The 26,903-nt window shown below is 40.1% G+C and overlaps 1 protein-coding gene across 2 annotated transcripts in view; it reads right to left on the bottom strand.

Moving 5' to 3' along the window:
* Positions 1 to 19,454: 19,454 nt before the first annotated feature.
* Positions 19,455 to 26,903, bottom strand: part of MIB1 (MIB E3 ubiquitin protein ligase 1) — a 99,579-nt gene continuing 92,130 nt past the window's right edge. For both annotated transcript variants that reach the window (XM_081562753.1, XM_081562754.1), the window contains one exon: positions 19,455 to 24,877. In XM_081562753.1, the coding sequence (XP_081418879.1) occupies positions 24,737 to 24,877 (141 nt within the window). In that variant the 3' untranslated portion in view covers positions 19,455 to 24,736. The remainder of the gene's footprint in view (positions 24,878 to 26,903) is intronic.

The following is a 26,903-nucleotide window of genomic DNA, read 5'->3' on the forward strand; positions in this document are numbered from 1 at the left end:
AAATACAGGCGTTCTTGGGAAGCTAGATCCTGGGATTTACAGCGTAGAGACACAGGGGCAGTCAGCACCCTCAGGTACAGAACCATCACAGTGTCCATGCACAGAAAGGGAAAGAAGTCGACCTCCTGGGAGTACCAGTTAAGGAAATAGTATCTGATGCTCCTCCCTGTATTCAGAGAGTCTGTCTCTTTTCACATCCTTTCTAGACTTAAGGTGCTGATATAATTCACCACCCAAACAGGGCATTTGAAATGAGGACCCTATTAGTAATTATTAGTAATTACAACAGGCATCAAATAGGACCAGCCTAGGCAAACAGGACATCTGGTCATCCTGTCAACACACCTGAAGGATCCTGCCCCCATTCCCAGCCCATAGAAGTCATGCCTCGCACAACTCAACCTAGATTACTTTTCCAGATTGTCCTCTTCTCTATGAAAATTTAATATGTCCAGGTCTGGACTATTCTATACATTTTTATTCATCCCTCCCAGGTGGCACTTGTGGTAAAGAACCTGCCTGCCAATGCAGGTAAATCTAAGAGACATGGGTTGGATCCCTCGGTCAAGAAGATCCCCTGGAGGAGGGCATGGCAACTCACTCCAGTATTCTTGCCTAGAAAATCCCATGGAAAAAGGAGCCTGGCAGGCTACGGTCCATAGGGTTGCAAAGAGTCGGACATGACTGAAGTGACTTAGCACACACACACGCCTCCAGCAAATATTTATTCATCCCCTGCTACAGGCACTGTGGTATCTGCCAGTCTCCTCAAGGCACTTGTAGTATAATAATGTGTAGACTGGGATTATAACCCTGCCTTCACCTTAAATGCAGCCCAGCTTCTCTGAGCCTCAAGTTTCTTAATCTGTCAAATGGGGATAATAAAGTAACTACCATATAGGGTTATGGTGAGGATGAATGAGTCGGTACGTTACGTGCCTGGCACAGAGGAAGTGCTACGTGTTACTACAATCCACAAAAGCCACGTGTTTCTGATATAACCATTTCATTTATAGTGATTTTTCTCACTATAGATGTAGCTCAGTCCACAACACACTCACCTCATTCATTCAACTCACTGCACGGCCCCTGGATGTGAGACCCTGGGGGAGGCACAAGAAAGCAAGAAGCACAGAAACCTCCGCCTCTCGGGAATTTCACAGTAAGTGGAGGATGGAAGGCATTCATGGATGGAAATGAAAGAAACATACAAGTATTACAAAATCAGTGCTTCCTAACTCTGACCACATATCAGAAACATATGAAAAGCTTTTGGGAAAAAGCAGGGGCCCGAGACTTCCCTGGTGGTCCAGTGGTTGAGACTCTGTGCTCCCAATGCAAGGGGCCTGAGTTTGATCCCTGGTCAGGGAACTAAATCCCACATGCCAGAACTAAAGTTTGCACAGGCCACAGCTAACACCCGGCGCAACCAAATAATTAAGTAAAACAAAAAAAAAAGAAAAAGAAATCCACCTTTCAATGCAGGGCACACAGATTCGATCCCTGGTGGAGGACCCAAGATCCCACATGCCGTGAGGCAACTAAGCCAGCTCCACAACTAGAGAGTCTATGCGTTGCAACAAAAGATCCCACAGGACAAAACTAAGACCCAACACAATCAAATAATAGATAAATTTTTTTAAAGAATTTTAAACAGCAGAGACCTTACCACTTACCAACTAAATGAGACTTTCTAGGAGGAAGGCAACACAGAATATTGATCAAAGAAGTATCTTACCTGTCAGTGAATGGTACATGAATAAGCTGGGAAGCTTTTGCAATACCCAGTAACAGAGCAGCAGTGAAGGTCTTTTGAGTTTTTGTTATGTCCTGAGTATTGTATCAGGAGCTCCATGAGTTTTGGTCTGGTCCAAGACAGCTTCACTGTGAAGGATGGTAGGATTCAGAGAGAGAAAGAAGCCGGGCTTTCCATGATGCAAAGGAGAGAATTTCAGTACTGGAGACGGAGTGTGCATTTTCAGATCAAGGACAAGTAAAACAATGAAGAAATTTAAAAGTAAAGCAAATTGTTTTTATTTGTCGTGTACAAGTCTGTCCCCTGTTGCTTGCATCTCCTGCATCAGCAGGCAGATTCTTTACCACTGTGCCACCTGGGAAGCTCTACTGAAAGTGATATTCACCCAAAAAAGAGACCATTTATATCTTGAACTGAAAAATACATGGCTTCAAGGCATAAACAAGCAGGCCCACCTAGGTTCTCACTTCATGGGGCTTTGTGTAACTGACTATATTCAAAACACAAGCTTCACTGAAACTCCATGGAAAATAAAACAAGAGTGGATCCGAGTTAATTCCTTCTACTGTGCCTTTCCTTCATCCTGACCTCTGCTGTGTTCCATACAAAACCAGCATGGAGTTCCCAGGGATCAGCCTGGAAGCAGCACTTTGGAGTCTTCAATTTGACTTTGGGATAAACAAGAATAAAAGATCAACAATCAGAGAGAGACAGAGACAGAGAGATAATTAGATTTTCAGTTACAAAATAAAATCAAAACATGACTCCGTGCAATGCAGACTCTCTCTCTCAGAGAGAACCAAACTGGGGTGTTACTTAGAAATGGAATGACTGAGAAAAAGCCAAGATTACACAGGTAGGAAATAAACCCATCCTGTCACACCAGAGGATTTTTCAAAGAAAAATTCTTCATTGAACTTTATTCCAGGGAAATTCAAATCTCCCTCCCCCTCCTCCACACACACAAGGCTGGATTAGACAGGTGGGCATTTCTCATGTTGTTGGATAGTTATTTGCCAGCCTCCTTTGATTATAAGACCCTCCAATAAGGCAAGGGGCAGAGAGAAGGAGACCAGCTTACATCCCTGTGAGATACTCTTTCAGTTGGGGATTTGTATTCCTTTGGCCATTTTCTCCTGCAGCCTGCATTTTTTCCTACTATCTCACTTTGATTAGAGTAACCTGCTGGCAGTTCAATCCTTTGTTGATTTCACAAAGTTTGTGCTGATTCATAATTACCCTAAAGCCTCTATTAATAACCAATGGAATTTCACCTCATAGACGACAACATCACTACATGGTCCCTCCTCAAGCTGACAAATAAAGTATCCTCGTCATCACCATTGTACCTGTGGGAAGACCGAGGGTCAAAGAGGTTATGTGGATGGCTGAGGACTGCCGGTCAATTTGGCCCAGAGTTTCGATTTCAAATCCCACTTCTTTCTACTCCAGTATTTTTTTTCTTGCCTGTTTGGGGGAGCATTTCATTCACTCACTTTGGTGAGCAGGGTAGAAAAAGAAGCCACATTTCAGGCAGTGCATTTCGTTACCATTGTTGGCTTCCACTGGCATCTCTGAAACCTGTACTAACAACATAAGGTGTCTGAAAACTTTATCTCTGCTCACATGCATCCATTCTCTCCCCAGCTAACATGGAGGATTGTGTCAGCTCTGCCTGCTAATGTCTAATAGCCAAGCTCCCCCCAGCTCTGGGGGGTGGGGGTGGACCCTGTGGAGGTGATCCCTCGCCTCTCCCCACACAATGATGAATTGTCCCAGAGGTGCAATGGACCAATTTCAGGAGCCAAAAGAACAAAAACCCAGGGAACTTAGTAATCCTGCAACAAAAACAAAAAAAGCAAACTCCAAGTATTATCAAGGGTCAGGCCCAAGCATGGAGACACTCCAGACTCTTTCTGTGTGTTGGAATTCCCACTGAGACCTTCAGCCGTCCTCGCTGGGTTTTCAGTCTGTAATGTCTTACAGATTTCAGGCCTGGCCTCTGACAGCTCTGACATATCTGAACTGAAGCTAACCTCAGCTAGTTACTTGAAAGCCTGATAAGTTATACTGTACCTGTCAAAGCCTCTCTCCACCGAGATTCTCTCTCCTTCTCCAGTGGAGCAACCAAAAAAAAAAAAGAAGAACATGTGTCCTCTTCATTGGACTGGCATAACCTCCTCTGTATATTACCATTGCTGGGAAAGATTGAGGGCAGGAGGAGAAGGGGGCAACAGAGGATGAGATGGTTGGATGGTATCACCGACTCAATGGACATGAATTTGAGCGAACTTTGGGAGATAGTGAAGGACGAGAAAGCCTGGTGTGCTACAGGCCATGGGGTTGCAAACAGTCGGACACAACTTAGCAACTGAACAACAGTATTATCATTGCTCTTCTATTATTGCTGCTGCTGCTGCTGCTGCTAAGTCGCTTCAGTCGTGTCCAACCCTGTGCGACCCCATAAACAGCAGCCCACCAGGCTCCTCTGTCCCTGGGATTCTCCAGGCAAGAATACTGGAGTTCGTTGCCATTTCCTTCTCCAATGCACAAGAGTGAAAAGTGAAAGTGAAGTCACTTCAGTCATGTCCAACCCTGTGCAACCCCATGGACTGTATGTAGCCCACCAGGCTCCTCCATCCATGGGATTTTCCAGGCAAGAGTACTGGAGTGGGTTGCCATTTTCTTCTCCAGTTCTATTACTGCAAACTCTAATTCATTAAAGAAAATAGAGACCACTTAGTTGGGGGGGAAGCATAACAACTCGATTTCTTTCAACTTTATAAGACATTGTTGGCTACTCTTGGAACATAAATTCCAGATTTGAGCTGGGCAGGAGAGAGAGGAAGCAAAGTCCACACTGACAAGAAATGAGCCATGTCAATTTGCCCCTCAAAAATTCAACAGGTTCTCTCTAATATTCCCCACAGTGGAAGTCATTTCTGCATTTGGCACTGTGTCCACACAACATGTAACTGCAAATGCTTACCCAAGACCCTAACACCACCCTTGTGGTCATGACATTGGGGCCCCTGAGTCAGTCTCCAGTGAGGAACCCAGAAGAAATCACAAGGAATCTTTCTGTGAAGGCCCTAGAAGAAGAACCCGATTCTTCATGTCTCTGTCCCCAGTCCTGACTAGTGAAGAGGTGTTACTTTCGATTATGGACCATTTAGGAAAGTGAAAACTTACCCAGATCCCATCAGAGTTTACAACACTAAAGACTTTTGGAAAGGGCTTCCCTGGTGGCTCAGACAGTAAAGAATCTGCCCGCAATACAGGAGACCTGGGGTCGATCCCTGTGTCGGGAAGATCCGCTGGAGAAGGGAATGGCAACCCATTCCAGTGTTCTTGCCTGGAGAATTCCATGGACAGAGGAGCCTGGCCGGTTACAGTCCATGGGGTTGCAAAGAGTCGGACACGATTGAGTGACTAACACACACAAAAGATTTTTGGAAAAGCAACATATCTCAAAGAACCTGAAATCAAAAACAATTCCTAGCCTTTGCTAACTCTTTACTGTTATAAGACCTTGCAAAGATACTTTTCATCTTTTGTTTCAGTTCTTTACCTGTTAAAAAAAGAGAGCAGGTAGCAGCTTTGTCTCAAGGGTACTGAAACAGCAAGTAATTTTAAAGCACTGTCATGATACAAGGACCGCATAAATGTCAAATCACAAAGGATACTGCAAATTTCAGTTCTCAGCAAATAAAATGACCCCAGTGAGACAAATACAGCTTCAAAAAGAAACTTGTCGAGAGGGCTTTCAGGCTTTGCCAGCACAAATATATTGATATACCATGAACATGGGGCAACAGGGGCTACAGGACCCATCTCTGCCCTCTAGAAGCTTTGACTCAAGACACCTCATTTTAGGGGACTTCCCTGGTTGTCAGGGGTTAGGACTTCGAGGTTCTACTGCAGCATGGGTTTGATCCCTGGTCAGGGAACTAAGATCTCAGAAGCCAGTGCAACCAAAAAAAAAAAGATACCTCACTTTCATAATGCTATTTTATGTGTATTACATGAATATACTCTCATTTTAAAAATTTAAGCGAAGAACTTTTTTAAAAACATCCCACTCCTGGGACTTCCCTGGTGGTCCAGTGGTTAAAACTCTGCACTTTCACATCCAGGGTCAAAGGTTCGATCCTTAGCCAGGAACTAAAATCACATGTGCCCGTGGCACAGCCAAAAATAAAAAACACCCCACTCCCATACCTGTTTTCTACGGGTCCCTTCCATCTTCCCAAATATAACTCCTCTTAGCTATTTGCTGGGCTGTGTTCAGAACATTTGCTTGCCTATGTGTATATTGTATCAGACTTTTAAATATACAGTTTCTTATTCAAGGATTAAGTATTTGACCTGAGGGACTTAAATATTAATGTGAACCTCTAGATTAAAACTTAATCTCTGCAGATTGATTGTGCCCTTTACACAGTAGAAGCTAACTCCAGGGTAATTATGCAAGAAATCAGTATCGTAGTTAAATTTCAATTATCTGGGGACTTGATTTCCAGTCTAGGAACTCCCGAGTCCTCTCTGCTGTTCCAGCTCCACCTGGGTACCACGTCTGGGCTATGTTCTCTCTCCTCAGTGCCTAACCCAGGAAGTAAAATGGTTATAATGAAAAGACTCGAGACTCGCAGCGAGTGGATACATGTATATGTATGGCTGAGTCCCTTCACTGTTCATCTGAAACTATAAGACTGTTAATCACTATGAGAAGTGAAAGTGTTAGCTGCTCAGTCAATGTCCGACTCTTTACGACCCCATGGACTATAGCCCGCAAGTTTCCTCTGGAATTCTCCAGGCAAGACTACTGAAGTGGGTAGCCATTCCCTTCTCCAGCGGATCTTCCTGACCCTGGGATCGAATTTGGGTCTCCTGCATTGCAGGCAGATTCTTTACCATCTGAGCCACCAGGGAAGCCCCATGAATGGCTATACCCCAATACAAAACAAAAAAGTTCAAAAAAAAGAAGGAAGAAAAGACTCTGAGTATAATTGTCAGTACTTGTTACCCTTTTCATTAGTGCATTCAAAAAAACAAAAAACCCCAAAGAATTTGGAAATTAATTTTTCTCCAATTGCCTAAAATAAGGTTTGAGTTTTATCAGCAAGCTCTGCTTACTCATGGTCCCACAGCACCCTTCTCCTCTGCCCGCAACCACGGACAATCAAGGTTTGGCTCTGGTTGAGATTTATAGGAGAACAGAGCTAGAGTTCCCTCTCTGCCCTAGTCTGCTAATGTCCAGTTGGCTGATGTTCAGGGCAAGGTGCCAGGCTTATATTTTGGGGAAGGATCATCCAGAGAGATAGAGGCGGATGTGATTTGGCGGCCGTGTGAGATCTGGCATGTGATTTTACGTGCTGTGGTGTTGTGTTTCTTAAATTCAGTACATGCACTTAGAAGGCTGTTCATCACCATCACGGAATATCCAGGCAGCATCCACTTGGTACTAGAGGCCGTCGGAATGTCTTTTTAAAACATTTTAGTGAGGGGCCCGGGAAATGCACGATGGCGTGGCACTGCATGGTACTAACCTGTTAAGTTGATGCTGGCATTTCATGGGAAATTATGATATTTTCCTGTTTCTGACAATCAGCAAGAATTCTGGAAGGACAAAGGCTACCTTTTATAATTGTTTTCTGGTATTCAGTGAAAGCAATAGCAAGCACATATTTTGAAATAAAACAATATTTGAGTTAATAAAAATGAATATTAGAACTTTGTCTTCACTCTGCTTTTCTTGCTTTCTTATACAACTCACAAATAAGGAAGAAGAACTTTTTTTTTTTGAATGGAGGAGAAGGAAAGAGTTCCTTTATTACTTTGCCAGGCAAAGAGGGAACACAGTAGGCTAGTCCCTCAAGTACTGTGCCCCCAGAAGAACGCTTTTGTAAACCGATCTTCAGAACAAAGTTGTCTTGCCCATTGCCTACAAGTCTCTCCAGAAATATTTTCCACCCTGGGTTGGAATTTTGGATTTGTGATGATAGATTCCACCCGCAGGTTTTTGGACGACCTACCTCTATACCGTATGGTAAAACCCCAGCACTTCATTTCACTGAGTATACTATTATTCTGCTGTCATCAGAACAGATACCCATGTATCACTCAAGGGAATAATGGGATCCCAAATATTTTTTAAAGGATCCAAGTAAAATCCATGGGGTCAGCTTTGCAGGAAGAAGTTAGCAAAGGAAACGAGAAGTGGTCCCTTGTTCCTTAAAATCATCGCATAGCTGGCAGAGTTCAGGACATATTGATGAAGTGTATTGTTCATCTTCTGATTTGGTAAAAGCAGTTTGGCTAAGAGAAGCAATGCTGTCCCATCGGGAGACCATCTTCCTGACGATTGAATGTCCTCCTGGGTCAAAAGAAGGGGGCCGGCCGATGACCCCAAAGTTCCTTTTGGAGCAGAAATTCTCTGCCTGCCAGCAGGGCTTTCCCTTCTTGGCCCCTTTCCCAGCAATCAAGTTAGTAGAAGATTAGGAGGGGAGAAGGGTGAGTGAAATGACAGGTCAGCGTATTTCTGAAGGGCCCATTTACTTTACCCTATGTCCTCACGCAGAGCCCAGCCGAGTTCAGCGGAGTTGCTTCCGGAAAACAAGACACAAGTTTGACATCACAATGTCATGTTTTCAAAAAAAAGAATGACAAGTTCCTGCAGGTTTGGGTTTATCACAGTTTAACCAACTGGTAACTCTATCTCCCTCCTTTCTTATCAATATCTACGCTACTAAGAAAACAATTTATTTGACTAAAACTCATAAATAATAATAGATACCTCTTACACTGCTGTGAGAATGAAACGAGATAATAATAGATACTAAACCCTTAACACGGTGGTTGGCAGTAGTAAACCATCCATAACTGTTAGCTATTGTTGCATTGGTGAAAACTCACTTTTGATAATCCTCTTTAATTTATGAAGCAATTTCATGTTATAGTACTCACTCCAATCTTTTAGCACATATTTAAGGAATGCCTACCATGATGTGCCAGACTCTGCTCTGAGAATACAATTGTGATCAGGATTGGCAGAGGCCATACCCTCCCAGAATGTATGTTCTGGTTGCAGGAGAAAAACAGTAAACAAAAAAATAGGGTATGGGAGGGGATTTGCTGATGAGTTGGGGTTAAGCAAAGAGAAAAAGAGAAACCAAGGATGATTGAGGCTGTGCCTTGGGGTCTAGTAGTAGGAAGGCAGAGTTGGCAACTACCCAGATGAGAAGATGTTTACTCAAAACTCCCCGGTCAGGCAGAGGTCATGAATGCGCCCATTTCACAGATGAGGAAGCTGAGACACAGTGAGTTTAAGCTTAACTAGCCCCAGATAAAAGAACCCTCACTTCCTTAAGAGGTAGATAAAGACTTAGCAAATGGCAGGGCCTCATAATCTTGGATCTTAAATTAAATTCACAAAGTAGATGAAATTTTAAATTAAGTTTTTTTAAAAAGCAGGCAGTGCTATTTAATTTTAGAAGGTTACTCCAGTCTCCATGGGAGGAAAGCAGAGCCTGCGGAGGTGGGGGGACTCGCCAAGACCCGCCTCAGCTGGTGAGGGCAGAGCCAACACTAAGCCCGGGTGAGGCTGAGACTCCCGGGACAGACACAGGACAAGGGAGGGTCTGAGATACCCAGACGCAGCATGACCATGGCATGAGGGGACAGTGAGTGTGATCCAGCTACAGGTGACCCCCCCCAAACTTGCCACCTCATAAAGTAAGAAATCCGGGGTGAAGGGTGTCAGTAACTAGACTCAGACTGCCATCTTGCCCTGAATCACAGCTGCTGACTGGTTTACTGGAGAAGGACAGTTGCCTCTGCTCTGAGCTGAAGAGTATGCAAGAGCCCATTAGCAAAGATGGGGGAAATCCCGTTAGAATTTCTGCAGGAGATAACGCCACCTTCTCCACCCAGAGTCTCCAGTCTCCTTGGAGGAAACTGCCAAGAGGTTTAGTTCTCAGAGGAGAGACAGAACTGCATCAATCAAACGAGTATTTATTCAGTGCTGACACGCACAGAGAACTGGGATAGGCCCGTGAGAAATCCTAGTCCCTGTCACCAATTTGTTTATAATCTGGCTCAACAGAGATGGACTCACATAAAATGCTTTGTAAGCAGTACAGGAAGGTTTACCCGAAGGCCAGCCTGGAATGGATCCTTAACAAATAGTTGCTGCGGGAATTGCTTGTTAAAAGTTGTAGGAGTGCAGATAGAGGAGAGATTCAAGGGCCTGGGAGTTCCTGGGAAGCTCCAGGGCTCTGGGTCAGGATGTGAGAGGTGTGCTGGGTGGAGGTTTCAGGCCAAGGAGAAGCGCGTGAGCAAAGCTTTCACAGCGCGGTTCCTAGGAGAGTGGCCAACACAAGACGGCAGCACAGCCTTCTGTCTCCATCAGCATGCTCACTTCTGTCGTGCTTTGTGCGCGGGAGTCTCCCCTGACCTTTCTTCCTGATGTAATGACCCACAGCCTCCCCAAAATTACATTTCATTCCAATCAGAGTCTGCCAAGAGAACGGAAAGCACTTCAGCCATTTCAGAGGAAGATTTACTACAGGGAACCAGTTACAACTTTGTTGGAAGGGATGCAGGAGCAAGTCAGCTAGGGGTTGTCACCAAAGATAAATATGTGTAGAAAACGACCAAGTCCCTTGGGCTGCAGGAGTAATGAGGGAGGTTGGTGTTCCCATTGCCTCTAGCACGCCTGGGGTCGGGGGTGGGGGTTGGTTTAGCCGCTAAGTCCTGTCGGCGACTCTTTTGTGATCCCATGGACTGTAGCTCGCCAGGCGCCTCAGTCCATGGGATTCTCCAGGCAAGAATACTGGAGTGGGTTCCCATTTCCTCCTCCAGGGGATCTTCCTCACCCAGGGATCAAATCCCTGTCTCCTGCATTTAAGGTGGATTCTTTACCGATTGAACCACCAGGATATCGTCCCTGGGTTACTTTCTATTTTCTTGACTGCTTGCTCATTAGTAATGTATCTTAACTTGCAAGGAGTTTATTTAAGTGACCACAGAGCAAATTCAGAATGCAAATAAAATAATGGAGGGACACCCCCCCTCAAAAGAAAGCAGAGACTGCAGTATTCAGGGGTATGAGGAAATCCTGTCACCTGCCTGCCTACCGCTGGAGAGGGCCTGTCACTAGATGACACACGTATCCTTGCCAGCAGTGGGCTGGGGGTGCTCTCCCCCGCAGCTGTGGCAAGGCTGAATGTGAGTTGGGTGTCCATAGGGTCCTTCCCCCCAGTACTGAAGAAGCTTGAGCTGCAGGCCCCACCAGACAGGCAGTCCTGGGAAAGGTCCAGGAGTATGTTCATGTGGTCATGTTGTTTGCAAAATAGGCAAAAGTAACATATTTTAAATGCAATCAGTTAAGACCACTCAGTATTTCTCCTCCCACTTTTCTTTCACTTCTCTGTGTCAGGTGGCCATGAGGCAGCCCTGCATTTTTGAGATGAGGTGGATGGGGGGGCGGTGTACAATAAGGATGAATTTATTTGGGGTTTATTTAGATACATCCTGGTGACTTGCAGTTAACTTCTTTGTATATTTCAGTTCAGTTCAGTTCAGTCATGTCTGACTCTTTGTGACCCCATGGACTGCAGCACATCAGGCTTCTCTGTCCATCACCAACTCCCGGAGCTTACTCAAACTCATGTCCATCAAGTCAGTGATGTCATCCAACCATCTCATCTTCTGTCGTACCCTTCTGCTCCAGCCTTCAGTCTTTCCCAGCATCAGGGTCCTTTCCAATGAGTCAGTTCCTCACAGCAGGTGGCCAAAGTATAGGAGTTTCAACTTTAGCATCAGTCCTTCCAGTGAATATTCAGGACTGATTTCCTTTAGGACTGACTGGGTGGATCTCCTTGCAGTCCAAGGGACTCTCAAGAGTCTTCTCCAACACCACTATACAGTCCATGGACTTCTCCAGGCCAGAATACTGGAGTGGATAGCCTTTCCCTCCTCCAGGGGATCTTCCCAACCCAAGTCTCCCGCATTGCAGGCAGATTCTTTGCCAGCTGAGCCACAAGGGAAGCCCCTCTGTATATTTATGTTACTGCTAAGCCTTCCTGGTATGGTCATGGTTCCTAGGACCCTTCCCATCACTCTCCCCGCCTGGTGGTATGATTGGAAAAGCAGGGCTGAAAGGAGTATCTTAATATTCCTGGGGCACTTGGTACCTAAGGTACACAGACTGTGGAGGAGAAAAAAAAAAGGGGGGGAGGGATTTGAAATGAATGCAGCCCTAGGCTGGCCTGTGAAAAATTCTTCCACTCATCAGACATGTAAATGGTAAACCAAAGATTTGGTTCTCATTAACACCTAGTCAAAATAGCCTGCTCTCCTGTCAAGATACTGCAGGAGTGAAGGTCAGAGGTCCCTTCAATAACAGAACGATCCTCCTGGCCCAGTGCTAAGTCAAGTCCCGGGGTGGTTAATGGCAGTAAAGGGTCTTCAGCTCACTAAGAGGATTTTACTGACCTCTTGTGGAAGAGAGAAGGTGGTGCACCCGTTTGTTTAGTAGCTCAGCCTTGTCTGACTCTGCGACCCCATGGATGGCAGCAAGCCAGGCTTCCCAGTCTTCATGGGTGCACTTAGAGAGATCCCAGTTTGGGGAACTTACTCTTCTACCGTCCTTCAGGGAAAAATATCAAGGGGCAGAAAGGTGAGGTATGTTACTAACTTCCCAGGTTCTTTTCATTAAACTTGAAATTCTCAGTTATTTCTCATATCAACTTTTTTCCAACACACATCAGGGCTCTCATCAAAGGCAGGAGATGTGTGATGTCAAGTTGTGATGCTTTTGGTTTAAAAAAAAAATGATGGAAGGAAGGGTAGGGGGCAGATAAGAGAAAGAAAACCAGTTTTGGATCCTAGCACAGCTAATGACGAAATGAAAGACTGGGAGCAATCTGTTTAATGACTCTGACATCCTCAGAGGTAAAATGAAACTCATTGTTAGTGAGTTTGACGTGCATGGTAGATGCTTAATAAGAGTTTAGGCTGCTATCATTAAACATAAGGATGTCATATTTATTCATCACCTTGATGCTCATGGACAGTCACTTCACACTCCTGTATAGAACATCTTTTAAAAAGAGGAAAAAAAAAATCTAGAAGTTTCTTTTCAATGAACAATTTCCTCAGTTGGGACCAGGTCTGACAGAGCCTCTGACAATACACACAGACAGAAAACACCTCTTGTCCAGGAAGCCTGGTTTCCCTGGTGCAAGCAGAATTCCAGAGAAGGGGGCATAGAGAGACCCGCCTCCCCAGTGGGGCCAGGAGGACTGTCCTGGGCTCTGGTGTGTCTGCGTTTATCTTCCCGTAGGAAATGCCTGAGGTCCCACTCAGAAGTAAATACTCTTTGCTGAAACTGGAAGGAGACAATTCCTGTTTTCCCAACCTGCAGTCTGAGGTTCCTTGTGTTCTGGGGTAAGAAGCCCTCGGCATTCCCAGGCAGTGGGGGGAGGGGTGAGATGGGGGCCACAGTGCAGTACATCAGCTGGTGTGCTTTTCCTCCTCAGAAGGTTCCAGGGGCTGGGCGATGACTCCTCATCCTGCCCTTCTTCCCTGGGGGAGGGGAGATGGCGCTGGAGGATAAGATGCTGGATTAAACCAGAGTCTGGGGAGCGGGAAACCAACCTGCCTGGCTTAGGATCACTTGGCCAGAGCCCCAGAATGACGCCCACAACTTTCCAGGCCACTCTGACCTCCCACTCACCAAGCCAGGCAGCCGAGGAGTAGACTGTGTAGGCCACCCTCTCTCAGCTCTGGAATGACAGGCAACGTCTTCTGCTTTACCTTTTCTTGTTCCCATCTGCAGAGCAATTATTCTTTTTTTGAACTTTTTATCTTGCACTGGGGTATAGCCAATTAACAATGTTGTCACAGTTTCATGTGAATAGCGAAGGGACTCATCCATCCATACATAAACATGTATCCACTCTTTATGGAGCAACTCTTTAAAAAGTCATTCTATATAATAAGGTATTAAATCATTTTTACTAAAATGTGAGAGGTTGGGCAGAGACCACATGCAGAGTATGCATATTTGTGTTTTTAAAAAGAAGAAAGGACCAATATATACATGTATTTTGTAGTATTAAAATAAAAACAGTGGAGCGAAAATAAACCATAATATTATTTATAGGAGAATGGAGGATGGAAGGGATAGGAAAGGAAGCTAGACTTCTTGGACTATATCTTGCTTTGTGGAACTGACTTTAAAAAAATGTACATGTTTCACATAACTTAAAATGAAATTTAAAAAATTAATGATTAAGGCAATTCCTAATATCTGAAAGTGAGTTGATAGCATAATGATACAGAGAGAGCTACTCCAGGGATTTCAAAACAGTCATTTCACTAAAACATCCTCAGTGGGATTTACTGTAATGTTACCAAAAAAAAAGCAAAAATATTTTAACTGTTTTTAGAAATCATACTGTTGGTGATAACACTGTGACTGTGCAATAAAGCAAATACATTTATTAACTGGTTGAAAAGAGTAGACATAAAATCGATAAGGCTAAATAAACAGCTAGTGGTCCTGAACTTGAGTTTCAAGATTCTTCAGTTTCAACTCATAGCATTTCTCTTTAAAATGTTCCTAAAAAAAAATAAATAAATAAATAAAATGTTCCTAGCTCTTTCCACTGAAAAGGCCAAGAAGCAATGACCAACCCCAAAGCATTGACACCTCTAGCGCCCAAATTATGGCCTCTAGATATCACTTATCACTAAACAGAGTCAGGAGTCCTTGGAGAAATGTTCTATTTCACGTCTGTGCATAGAATACACAGGAGGAGACTGGAAATCTTGTCATTTCAGAAAGCAAGAAGACTCCCAACGAGGAACACGTTTGAGTAAATACAACTCAGGAGCCAGTTTGAGTAACCTTCCACCGACCAGAGATGGGACAGTGTGAGCGCCAATGAGTACAGTATAACTGCAATATACTATTACTAAAATGTGTAAAATGTTTAAATCCATGAAATTAAAATATCGTAAAAAACAAAAAGAGAACAGGTTATCTTCGGAAGATGCAAAGAAACAACTCATTAATCAGTTTGTTCTTCAGTCTCTCAGTTGTGCCCAACTCTGCGACCCTATGAACTGCAGCATGCCAGGCTTCCCTGTCCTTCGTTATCTCCCAAGTTTGCTCACGCAATCAATTATACCAGAAACAATTAGTCCCCCTGCCTTTCTTTAAACAGGTCTTATGAGTAAATATACTCTGTCAAGGCAAAGCCTGGCTTCACTATAATTTCAAGAGGAGAGCAGCCATCTGATGGCTGGGAATGGGAGGAGCTGAACAAATCCTGGTTACCAGGTTGGCTAAGATGATGCTTACACTCTCAAGCGAAACTGTCCGTTTCCTGGAGAAGAGCCTCAGCAAACGGGGTCTCTACGTGATTACTTATGGAGATCACTAATATTCTTTTTTAAAACAGAAATACAATTCACATATCATAAAATTCACCACTTCAAAGTACTGAAGTTCAGTGGTTTTTAGGTAACTGTGCAACTGAATCCAGAACATTTTCATCACCCCTATAAAGCAACCCCATTACAAAAGTCAGTCCCACTTCACCCCTCTCCCAAGTCACTGGCAGTCACTGAAGTCTATGTCTGTCTAGAATAATGTCTGTATTCTGGGCATTTCACTTAAATGGACTCATACAGCATGTGGCCTTTCATGTCTGGCACAGTTTCTCAAAAGGCGTGACATGCTTGTTTGCCATATGCAATATATTCCTTACTGAGCTTTCGGTTCAAATCTTTGCTTATTTTTTTAATTGGGTTGCTTTCTCATGCTCAAGTTCTAGGGTTCTTTTTACATTCTGTATACAAGCCCCTTTATGTGTTTTGCACATATGTGTTTTGCATATTTTTTTCCAACCTGTGGCTTACTTTTCATTTTTTCAAAAATGTCTTTTGCAAAGCGTAAGTTTTTAATTTTAAAGACCAATTTAACAACAGTTTCCTTCATGTGTCATGGTTTTAGTGTGGTATCTAAAAACTTATAACTAGGGAGTTCCCTAGGGGGTCTAATGGTTAGGACTGGGAACTTTCACTGCCATGTCCCAAGTTCAACCCCTGGTAGAGGAATTCCTGCAAGCATGCGGCAAAAAAATAAAATAAAATGAAAAGGGATGGAACGAAATGAAGTAGAATAAAATACATACATACTTAACTCAAGGTCATCTAGATTTTCTCCTGTGTTATCTTCTAGAAGTTTTATATTTGGCATTTCGTATTTAGCTCTATGATGCATTTTGAGTTAATTTTTGTGAAAAGTGTAATGTCTGAAACGAGGTGTTTTTTTTCCTACATGTATGCCCAGTTGTTGCTGGGGTTTTTTTTGGTTTGCTCTAGTTACTAAGTTCTAGTTACTGTGTCTGACTCTTTTTGAGATATCCCAGGCAAGAATATTGGAGTGGATTGCCAATTCCTTCTCCAGGGGATCTTCCTAACCCAGGGATCAAACCTGCGGTCTCCTGCGGTGGCAGGATTCTCTCCTGCTGAGCCAACTGTTTCTGTACCATTTCTTAAAAAGACTACCCTTTCTCCATTTCACTGCCATTATCAAAGATCTGATGACTATACTTGTGTGGGTCTATTGGTAGGCTCTCTGTTTAATCAATCCATTTGCCCAATCTTTTGCGAATATCACAGTCTTGATGACTTTTTAAAAAATTGAGATACAGTTGATCTACAATGTCTTATTTTAGCTTTATAGTAAGTCTTTAGGCAGATACTGTTTGTCCTATGACTTTGTTCATTTTTAATATTTTTCTAGCTATTTCAAGTCTTTTGCCTTCCCATATAAACTGTAGTATTGGTTTGGTGATGTCTATAAAATAACTCGCTGGGATTCTGTTTGGGACTGCACTGAATCTATAGATGAGGTTGGGAAGAATTGACATCTTAACAATACTGATTCTATCTATAGTCATGGAATCTCTATTTACTTAGATTTTTAAAAATTTCTTTTATCCAAGTTCTATAGTCTTCCTCATATAGACCTTTCATGTGTTTTGTTATATTTATACACAAGTATTTTTTTAGTGCTAATGTAAGTGGTGGGCTTCCCTGACAGCTCAGTGGTAAAGAACCCGCCTGCCAATACAGGAGACGTGGGTTCAGTCCCTGAGTTGGGAAGATCCCCTGGAGAAGGAAATGGCAACCCACTCCAGTATTCTTGCCTGGGAAATCCCATGGACAGAGGAGCCTGGTGGGCTACAGTGTATGGGGTCAAAAGAGTTGCACAGGACTTAGCGACTAAACAACAAATATAGATGATATTATTTTAAATTTCGAATCTCAACTTTTCATTGTTGGTATATAGAAAAGCAGTTAACTTTTGTACATTAACTTTGTATCTTGCAACCTTGCTATAATTGCTTATTAATTCCAAGTTTTCCTGTCAATTCTTTAGAAACTTGCAAATAGACAACCATGTCATCAACACAGTTTTCTTTCTTTCCAATCTGTATAGTTACTTCCTTTTCTTGTCTTATTGCGTTAGCTAGGACCTTAGGAGGGGACCTCTTTGCCTCCTTCCCAACCTTATGGGAAAAGAGCACCTAGTTTCTAAGTCTCAAAGTAATGTCAGCTGTAGGTTTTTTGTAGATGTTCTTTATCAAGTTGAAGATGTTCTTTTCTGTTCCTAGTTTGCTGAAAATTCTCATCAATTCATTTGCCCATTCATTCTTTTGCCATGGGCAAAAAGAAATGGATTTTTTTTTTTTTTTTTTGGCCATGCGGCATGGCTTACAGGATCTTAACCACTGGACCACCAGGGAAGTCCCAAGGATCCTTAAAAGTGGAAAATTTTAGGAGGCAGAAGAGGCATTGATTGTCAGTGTGATGCAATGTGAGACTCAGCTGGCCACTGATGGCTTTGAAGACAAACAGGGGCCAAGGAAAGTGGGCTGCCTCCAGAAACTAGATAGAGCAAGGACATGGAACTTCCCTAAGAGCAACCAGAAAGCCCTGACAACAGGTTGATTTGAGCCTAGGGAAACTCAAGTCAGACTTCTGACCTCCCAGACTCCTACTGTGTTAAACCAAAACATTCATGGTAATTTGCCACAGAGCAACAGGAAACTAACACAATACTCCTGCACTATTACATTTATACTAAGGGCATATAATCCTTGTGAACTTCAGTCTTTCTTCAGTGTGGTTTGGCCATGGTCAGCAGCCAAAGACACTCTGATTCAATTGTCTATTTTTGTATTAAATCAGGGTTAACTTCACCTATAAAGGCTTTTCCCAAACTGTATATCAATATTTCACTCAAGATATTACTTGTTGTTCTGTGGAAATAAAAGGAAGTAAGGTCAACAGTCTTAAATACATGAGAAATAATATTTACACTGATTGAAAATCTGCCTTTCAGAAAGTTGCCATACCTAAGAGTGAGAACCTAACATGAAGGAGCATTTTAAGCATTAGTACATGGTATCTGATTATAACATCAGTGCAAAGGCAGGACTGCCCAGCAGCTGCAGGGACACAGCATCAACTCTGGGACTGATGGCCACTGTTCCAGGTCTTGTCTTATCTTTTCATATCATGTTTATCATCTTTTTATCCTTAAGATAGAAATAAATCTCTCAACTAATTTTGTTATAAGGAGAAAAAAACTATTAGCCAGATGATCATTCTTTAGCAATTAACTTATGGGAGAATCATTTTTGGCATTCTACTTTAATCCATGCACTCGTTCTATCTTTTAAACTCCTATCACTGCCCTGCAATGTATCATTAAAAAGTTTTCATTATTGGTCAGTCTGGGAAATGCTACACTGGAAGACTAACAATTTTAACTTCTCTGAAGAATGAATACCTATCAATGATAAAAAGTAGAAATCAGATTTTATTTTAAAAACCTATACAGAGTTTCAATTTAATAAAAAATATTGCCATGAAATGTCTAATTATACAGCAATAGAAATAAACCCCCAAATACAGTTAATTAGAGGTTATCAAAAAAAATTAATTCACAATTTTAAAGGTAGAATACATATGCTTTTTTTCAAATAAACACTTTTAAAAGGTTTTTGTTTTGGATGATTTTCCTCTTAAACATCTGAGTTATATATATACTTAATTTTTGAACTAGACAAACTCCCAGTAACTTCACAAATAAGTACTTCTATTAACTTGAAAAATAAAATAACCCACAAACCCTTCTATTACTGATTTAGTCACAAAATGCTAACAAAGTCAAGTAAATCATTGTTTTAAAATGTGTACCTCTTGAAAGTGAAATCTACATTGGAATTGTGAAGTATAATAAACTTTTTATAGAAGAAGTTGAGTCTTTCATGACTAGTCGATTTATTTTCTATCAAGTTTATCCTTTAGACTACTTTTACAATATCTCTTAATCCTGAGAATGTGAGGTGTTAAAATAGGAAAATCTTTGGCCCCATTGATAGAGAGGTACCTTAAATGTAAACAATTGCAATGAGAGCCTTCTAGACGTGGGCACCTATGTCTTGTATAGAGTTGGAGATGTATTTCTTTGTTTCTCAAAGACATGATAATTTCCTCCCCAATAAAAAGATTTGATGTATTGAGATTTGTTTTCAAATGCCATAAAGAATCAAAATTCATACATACATCTATAAAGAATAGTTTCAAAAGATTAGCGAAAAGCATTATATAATGATATTACATCATACGCTTTATTAATGGTAAATGTTTGCATTTTATTTTTAAAAGCTTAGCTCTTGCTAAGCATTTTTTAAGAGAAAGCTAATAAATGAGAATCATTTGCCATACAAAAACTATATTCACAAACAAGACTTTAATCAAATGAAAGCTAAAAAACACTGGAAAAAATACAAAGCAAAACACTGCTATGAGTCAATTAAGCTGCCTTCTATCACTAAATATAATGTATCTAGAATGACACAAGCATACTGAACAGAAAATTTTGTGGATTCAGTCTAAGTAAGACCAGCGTTAAATAGTGTGATGCAATTCATGACTTTCTTAAAAAAAAGTTTTTTTAACCGAATCATTTAAACAAAAGGTCTTCTTTTCATTTGAGGGGAAGACAATCTGTTTTCCAAACAGATTCTCCTTTTTTGCTAAAACAGCAAAAGGTATAAACTCTAGCTCCTCTTCCCAGGTACTACTGATACATGACTTGGCATAATGACTTAACATAGAAGTACTTTCCTGGTAACAGTGTCATGGCCATAAGTAATTCATTTAAAAAAATGATCAAGTGCAAATCTAAGAAAACTTCCTTTAAAGAATTACCCAAACCCAGCACACAAGCAGTATCGCTATTACATGAGCTAAGAAATACAACTTATCAATGTGTGTATGATGATTAACGCACACTAAAGACCACCTTCTATAAAGTTTTAGTAGTGTTGCCAAGTTAATAATTCTTTCAAGGCACTGAAGAACTATGTAGATGGATTTTCCAAAATATAACTAACAATTGCTTAAACTGTTAAAAAGCCCTGAGTCAGAACTTTCAATAACTTCCTGAAATTATTGATTTCAGACAAAATGGCACATTTGTTTATTCCATAGAAAATTACAAGACCATTTTGCTTTTTGGAGGGAAAAAGTCATGTTTATGAAACAAAACTAAATAGACTGCACAAGAAAAGTAAAATATTCAGCAATATTATCTCTCTTATACATTTCATATTAATTGTAACTTGTAGTTACGGATTCAGGCACCAAATTGATGTGGCAAGTCATCTTTGCTTCCTCAACAAAATAAAACTCTCAATTTTAACCTCAGGTTTCCATCTCCTCCTTAGTCACAAATATGAATAAATGCTGGAAAATACTCTGACAGAAAAGGAGGTAGAAAATGCCAATATAGCAACTCACAATTTTAATTCACCAGTTCTACTATCTAGTTCATATTTTTATACTCTAGTTTCACCCACTACCAACTACTTACCAGCAAATTGAGGCTCAATCTATAAAAATTTCCCCCTCGCTGTAGCAAAGCAATGTGTACATGAGACAGCATTAAATAGCTTTTCCTCAATTTTAGTGTTTTAAAGAAGTAAAACTGTAATTAATACTGTTATAGTTTTACATATATGTAAAAGTTCCAAGGCTATACATGATTCATCAAGTAATATCAGTAAGCATTCCTATTATAATACTCAAGCAAATAAAATTAGGATGCCTTTTTGAGAGAAAAAAACATCTTGAAAACAGTTACAAGTAGACTTAAAGAAAACTGACATTTTCAACAAGGCACACAAAATTTGTGAAGCTCTAATACCTTCTCAATTTAGTATAAATTCAAAGCTAACCTAATTACAATGTATAAAGTGTTTCTCCCCTCTGACTCAAAATGAAATAAACCCTTCTAATTAACAGATATTTAAAACCTACTCAATTACCACTGATGATAACTAGGAGGGTGAAGAGAAATTCTGTCTTCCCCAAACTTGATTATTCACCATCACTGTAGGTCTTGCAAATACAAACTCTTAAGATATTCAGGTGTTTCTCCATTTATATTTAATCAAAATTCTATTCCACTGGAGGAGGGAGAAGAGGACTGCTGCTTAATGGGTATAGTTTCAATTCTGCAAAATGAGACAGTTGAATATACTTCTACAGTTACTGCTTTGGTAATATCTACATGATCCCCATTTTTCTCTAGACTCAGAAACCGACTTTTCTTTTTTTACTTGCTGCAATCCCTATCATCCCCTCTATCCGATTCCATCACCAATTCTCCAAGTTCATAAGTTTAAATAATTCTTAGTCCAAAAGGGTCCAAAATTCACAATAAACAAAAAACAGCATTGGGCAACACATAACACTACAACACAAGACCATCTATTTCTGCCACGTAAAAATGACCTAGCAAGCTTTGAAATTTGAATTGGACAAATCTTAAGCAGCATGCATTGCAATATGCTAAATGCTCTTACAGGCTAAAGCCATCAAAAATATAAATTTAAGAAAGTTATTTTCAACATTATCAATTAATTTTATGCCTCAGTAGCTAGATGGTCAATCTGCAATGTTTAAATTTACAAATAACCAAGCATAATTTGGCCAGCTAAACTAAAACACTTGTGTAATATAATATTCCAATACTAATACAAAATGATCTTCTCTTGAAAAACTTCCTTGCTCCCAACAAAATGAAATATGTTTATGTATAAACAGCAAGAATGTTAAATTATGGGAAGAAAAACTATTAGAATAGCACCATCTGGTTAAGTTGTGTGTATATTTTGGGTCACAAAGCTGACAACATTAGAATAAAAGAAAAAATATGGTAGAGGTGAGGGAGTACGGGGGGAACCCTAATGACAGCTCTTCCAAAACATTAGAAGAAATGTTATCAGTATCTTTAGATCCCTTCTTTTTGAAAAGAATACTTCAAATATGCAATGGCTGCATGATAAATTCTGTATGTGCTTAGAAGCTGACAATTTTTTCACTGTTGTGTATCTTGCTCTTAAAGCCCAATAAATACGTTTTTGAGTGAATGCATGTCAGTTTTGGTGGTGGTGTTTTTTTTTTCCTAACAATTCTAGGAAAAGCAAAAGCTCCTTCGAGGCACAAGATAAAAAAATGATCATGACAAGGACACGTCCTAACTGGGAGTACTGCTGAGACGTATGATAAGAGGTAGCAGTTTCATAGAATTAGAGGAAAAGTCACTTAAATAATGAAGCTCTTAAACTTATTCTCACAAACCAAAAATAAATTTAAAATTATTTTTCAGGTGCTTAAAAACACTAATGAAAAAACATTTTCTTTTCACTAGACAAATTTCAAAGTGGTACAAATGGAGAAAATCCACAAGTGTACAACACTACAATTACAGTGACTTTATGACTTTTATAATGGCTTACAGGTTATTATATTTTTAATATGGAGGAAATAAGCTAGTCTGGAAGATGAAACTGCCTTTTAGGGATGTAAGCTTAAGCACTATAACTCAGAAGACCTGGAACAAGAATTTAAGTGAAGTAAAGATCCGGACTATACAATTCTCTGGTTGGTCAAGCTATGCATGAGTCAGCCAGGTGCTCCCTCCTTACAATCGACCTTGTGGGAAAGAGATGGGCAGCACACAGTATGGAAGAGAAGGAAAACCCTGACTTACACTATTTACAGATCTGAAAGAAAACAGTCTGTCTCTTTATATGAACATCACTGGACAGATGTTCTATCTTTTTATAACTTCAAAATGTGGCTTCAACAACAGCCTCAGTAGCCTGTTATTAGGTAACTGAGTAGAGTCAATATAAATTTTCAAATTTAAAACTTATAAAAATTTTTACTGTTTTAAATGGTAAGTCACTCCACTAAACACAGATATGGAATTACCAAGACTAGAAAGGCAGCAAAGTGCACCACTGCTCTCACCAGGTCTTGCAGAGGCAGAAGCCATTAATGAGCCAGAAACATGATGTTATGAGGGCTAGAGACCTTGTACTTTCAAATTTAATTGTTGCAGCAGGAGAACTGAAATAAGAACCAGAGTCAAAGGGGAAAAAACCCACAAAAAAGATACTTATCCTTAGGAGTAAACTTATACACATATAGTAGATACTACTGTAAACAAGTGATATTTGTATAATCTAGCAGCAATGAACCCCAAAACACTTACTTATGTGTATATTCATTCCAGATGTTGAAAGAGAAAAAAATAATTAGATGCTCCAGAGTAAAACAAAACAAAAACACAGATAATCAGACATATTTCTGTAAATGTCCTAGTCATTCTTTCTAAATTAAGTGTCTATCATCAGTTATTTACAAGGTCTTGGATATTGCTGGCAGGTTAAATAATATCCCCATTGTTAGGTATGATGACAGACTGTTTTCTTTATAGTCAGCTCTGCTATCTGAAAGATAATGGAAGCGAGGCCTCTGAGGAAGAGAAAAACAGTGATACTGGCAGAACTGACGCAGAGGAGAAAGGACCATTCCTTTACTGAGGACAGTGCTTTTCCCTTCCTGGATTACTGCTACTCAGCACATCAGAAAGTTAAACTGAACCCCGGGGGCCCAAACAGGGCAATACCATTTCACTGGTCAGATCAAGCCTGAATAAGTAACCACAGGGGAAACTGAGGCCCATTTTTCAGAGTCAGGTTTTTACAAGCTGGCTGAACAGAACAGTGTACAAATATAAGAAGGGCAATTATAACAGTTAATAGGCACTCTTTTATTGGATGCCCCCACTCGCCCTGCCTTCAATTCCCCACTGTGATTGCTTATTTTTACTTTTCATGTCTCAGTCATTTTGAAACAAGTGAAACAATTTTCCTTTGAATCCAGAAAATAAGTTAAATGCAAAGTCACTATTCCCTCATTCTGTATTTCCATTCACTCTGAGAATTTAGAAAGAATCATTTGGATAACTTTATGTTACCTTATAAGGAGAATCCTCTCGTCAGTATTCCTTTAACCATGCAGAACTTGTACTATAATTTTATCGTTTAACATATGAAACATAATGGTTTGATTCGCACCTTTCATATGATGCATGACCTTTCTGAGTACCTGTGCCAACTCACTGTGTAAAAATCATGATAAACTGAAAAGACAGCTGACCATAAGGAAGTATATCTTTTGAGGTCTAACAATGTTTATAAACTATGAGAAAAAATGCAATGAAAACAAAAAATAACAGGAGATCCTTAAAGGACTTTCTCCCTTAGATGCAGAAGGCAAATTATATATGAATTACAAGGATTTGATGTTTCAATTGAAAAGAAAACAAAAACCAAAATACACAGCTTCAAACACTGTTTTGTAGAGTTTTTTTGTTATAGTTGTTCTGGTACGTTTAGAGGCTAATTACACTCTAGTAAAGAAACTATGATATTAAAAATTAATTCATTAGAACCTCCAACTAGCTTAAAAAGCTCACTAAGATCTCATGGCCAAAATAGTTTAGCTAACAGAACACAGGGGGTTTCTTAGCTAATACAAAAGAATCCTCCGTTCGATAGCTTTTCGACAGATGGGACATTCACTCATCCGGTCTCCACAGAGCTGGCACGTCCCATGGCCACAAAGGAAGATCATGTTCTTCAGACGATCCAAACACACAGGGCACATTGTCTGCAATGTGAGATAATAAACAAAGTAATAAATGCTGAGCTATTTTCTAGTTTGAAAGTGTAATCTGTCAACTTTGCAACGTCATTAATTTTTTTGTTGTTGTAGTCAATCTTTGGCTGCTGGACATTTTTAAATTTTTGAATCTTTAAGATATCATCCTTATAAAAATAGAAATACTGGCTGTACTGTCAGGTCAGTATAAAAAGGTACTATATAAAATAAATAGTACATAAAATTTAAAATGCAAATGCAAAAATCTAATAGGAAAAGGATGAAAATAGCCCCTTCAGTCTGACTCAGATTCTCCAACTCTAGGTACCAGGTTGTTCTTACATGAAAATAACACAGTGTATTGCAGGAAGCAGTGGAGGATATTGCTAAGAACATACACACACCAAGCACTATGCTAGATGTGATCCAGGCCCAAGGCATATATCACTCTCATTTCAAAAGAGGAAACTGAGGCTTAGTGAGGCTAAAGGCATTAGCCTTAGTGAGGCTAAAGACAAGCCAGAATGTGAGCTCGGGTGTATGTGGCCCCAGAGCTCTCTTGCTTTTAGACATGAAGCTGCACTGCCCTGCCTTCAATACAGACCCTCTGGTTAAAAACAATTAACCTGAGCTATTGCTAAATGTAACTTCATCAGCTTAGAAGAATTCAGGAGTATACTTCTATGAAATTTTCTAGAGAAAAATCACACATACACTCAAAAAGCACATTTTACATTTATAAAAACTTCATTCTGAATTATACCTTTCCCAAATAACACAGAAATGATTAAATAAAAATGTCCAGATTAATAAATCAGGCCTAAAGCCTATAGGAAAATGTAATTACCAACTCTGACAATATCAGAAATCATCATGAAGAAAATAATAGAAAAAAAGAACTAGAGTCTCACTTGCTGGCTCCATTCTTCCAAGGTAAATTTTCATATTTATCTTTGAAGTTTTGAGAAGAAAAGGGATAGAAAAATCAGTTTTTATTTTAAAAAGCCAAAGCAGCTTTTTAAAACTAAAATAGTTTCTTTTTCATTAAACTTCCCAGAGGTTTATGTAGTTAATTAATAAATCTTATTTCCAAAAGTAAACACATCTGTGCAGTCCAGGGTAAGTTAATTTGGATTAATATATTCTTAATAGCATATGAAATAAATCTTTGTTTTTTAAAGACATTGGGGTAAGAGAGATTGGAGATTTAAAATTTAAAAAGAGACTTATTCAGATGCTTTCTCTTGGTAACCTTGAAGGGGTTAGAAACCTCAACATTCCACAAAAAATGAGTTTTAACTATTTAAATACTTTAGTGATGAAATATGGCCATAAAGATTATCTAAGAAAGAAAAAACTTCAGAAAGAAAAGACAAGAGTGGAACTTTTAACAACTGCATGGCAACACTGATGTGACTGCCAACTAAAGAATACCCATTGTGCTCAATCCTTTGAATTAAATCAGATTTAATTGCTAAATCAAGTGGTAAGATAAGAGGGAGAAAAGACTTTTTTTTTAACCAGAACCTGTAAGTTTTAGGTAATTCATTTTAATGTTTTTATTAAATATTAAGCAGATATGAAAGAGTACTTCTGTTGGTATATATAATATATAAAGAAACAAATCACCACCACCCAGCTTAGGCATGAATATACCCTCCCCCACTCCTCTAACCACTTTTCTGAATTTAACATTTATCTTTCCCTTGCTTTTCCTATGGGTGTGTGCATGTGTGTGTGTGTGTGTGTGTGTGTGTCCTTTTCTCCTTTTCATTGAAGTATCACATCTATAGAGAAATGTGCATAATGTACAGTTTAACAAAAGCTCACAAACCGATCAAATGTAAGTGAATAACTTAGGTCATGAAACGGAACCATCACTACTCGTCAAACTGCCCCCACGTCCCAGCCAAAAACAACCACCATCCTTTGATTTTAAGCACTATCTGTGTGATTATTTTTTCCAAGTTTTCATCCCCAAACTAAATCCTATTTAGTTTTATGCTGCTGCTGCTGCTGCCAAGTCACTTCAGTC

The sequence above is a fragment of the Giraffa tippelskirchi genome, chromosome 14 (assembly GCF_054371585.1).
Source record: "Giraffa tippelskirchi isolate mGirTip1 chromosome 14, T2T-mGirTip1v1.2.pri, whole genome shotgun sequence".
NCBI lineage: Eukaryota > Metazoa > Chordata > Mammalia > Artiodactyla > Giraffidae > Giraffa > Giraffa tippelskirchi.